The sequence below is a fragment of the Sapajus apella genome, unplaced genomic scaffold, assembly GCF_009761245.1.
Source record: "Sapajus apella isolate SASKATOON/1434 unplaced genomic scaffold, GSC_monkey_1.0 scaffold11894, whole genome shotgun sequence".
Lineage (NCBI taxonomy): Eukaryota > Metazoa > Chordata > Mammalia > Primates > Cebidae > Sapajus > Sapajus apella.
The window spans coordinates 359-1,754 of NW_022448815.1; the positions used below are offsets into that span (position 1 = coordinate 359).

The window sequence follows — 1,396 nt, forward strand, 5'->3', positions numbered from 1 at the left end:
GGCCACCGCCCTGCCCCCACCCCTCCCCAACCCGCGCGCGCGCGCGCGCACCTTTTAAAGCTCCTCCAGCAGAGCCCGGTATTCCTCCTGGATCATTGGTGGTTCCAGCCAAGCCAGCTCTTCCACCTCCTTCAGCTCCCCAGGTGGCTCCGTCTCTAGGAAAGGTCGTGTCTGTTGCTGCAACTCCGGGGTCGACAGGAGCTCATCCAGCAGGCTGGAGGTGAGCGCAGACGAGCGCTCCTCCTGCTCCTGGAGCGCTTGGGAAAGCGCCTGCAGGGCGTGCATCTGCCCCTGCCAGGCGGAGGCCTCCGGAGGTGCGGGCTTCGGCGGCGGAGGTGGCCCGGCTTGGGGTTCCCCTGTCGCCCAGGCCACCTGGGGCCCCTGGCCCCAGCCCCACCAAGGACCCTGGTGGGCCCTGTGTGGCACGAGCGCACCTTGCCCCTGCGAGTCGGCTGGAGCGGGCCCAAGCTGTCCCACGGAGCACGTCCCCGGCAGGCCGGCGTGCTGCCCGTCCCGCTCCTCCTGGCACGCGCTCGGGTGCGGAGGCCCCCGAAGGCTCTGAGGGTGGGGGAGCGCCACTTCCGGAGGAGCCGGGGCGGCGAACCCGAAAGCCCCGAGTGCCGGGGAAGGTTGCCAGGTTCCTTCTGTCTGTGCCGCCTGTGCTTGCAGGAGCAGGGGCACGGCTCTTACTGCCTGGCTCGCGACCGGGCCCTGTGGAAGAGCCCCAGGCCCGCAGGGCACGTGGGGTGCGGGAAGCGCCGCCCCCCACGCCCCGGTGTGGGTGGAGGCGACCCAGGAGGGAGGAGAGCGGCACCTGCCAGGGGCCGCGTTGCCCAGGCCGCCTGCGTGCGCGGGTCCCCCGCCAGCCGGGCCTGGATGCCTGGCCCTTCGGTTCTGAAACCAAATCTGAACCCTGGACTCCGGGAGGCCCGTCTCTCTGGCCAGCTCCTCCCTGGTGGCGAAGTCCGGAAAGCGCTCTTGCTCGAAGGCTCGGAGGAGCACGGCGGTCTGGGATTGGGTGATGGCGGTCCGCTTTCGCCGGCCTTCTCGGGGGCCGCTTGGCCCAGGCCAGGGCCTGGATTCCCGCCGGTGCTGCCTCAGGCGGCGCGATCTCTCATTCTGAAACCAGATCTGGACCCTGGGCTCCGGAACGCCGATGGCCTGGGCCAGCTGTTGTCTGGTGGCCATGCCCGGGTACGGGTTCCGCTCAAAGGACGCTCGCAGGACATCGCTTTGGCTCGGAGTCCAAACGAGCCTCTTTCGCCGTCCTCGCCCTCGGGCTACGGCGGGGAGAGGGCTGCCGGGAGCCGTGGGGAGAGCCATCGCGGGGAGACCGGGCCCGAGTGTCGCGGACAGTCACAGGCACACAGAGGCCGGCGGGCTCCCGTGCGCCTCA

At 70.9% G+C, this 1,396-nt stretch overlaps 1 protein-coding gene across 1 annotated transcript; it reads right to left on the reverse strand.

Moving 5' to 3' along the window:
- Positions 1-54: 54 nt before the first annotated feature.
- Positions 55-1,338, reverse strand: LOC116548422 (double homeobox protein 4-like protein 4). Its single transcript, XM_032273886.1, has one exon. The coding sequence runs from the start codon at positions 1,321-1,323 to the stop codon at positions 55-57; it is 1,269 nt and encodes a 422-aa protein (XP_032129777.1). The 5' UTR covers positions 1,324-1,338.
- Between the last annotated feature and the right edge of the window lie 58 nt (positions 1,339-1,396).

Bases quoted from the DNA above. Each gene is read 5' to 3' on its own strand.
- LOC116548422 (XM_032273886.1), bottom strand. From the start codon at position 1,323: ATGGCTCTCCCCACGGCTCCCGGCAGCCCTCTCCCCGCCGTAGCCCGA.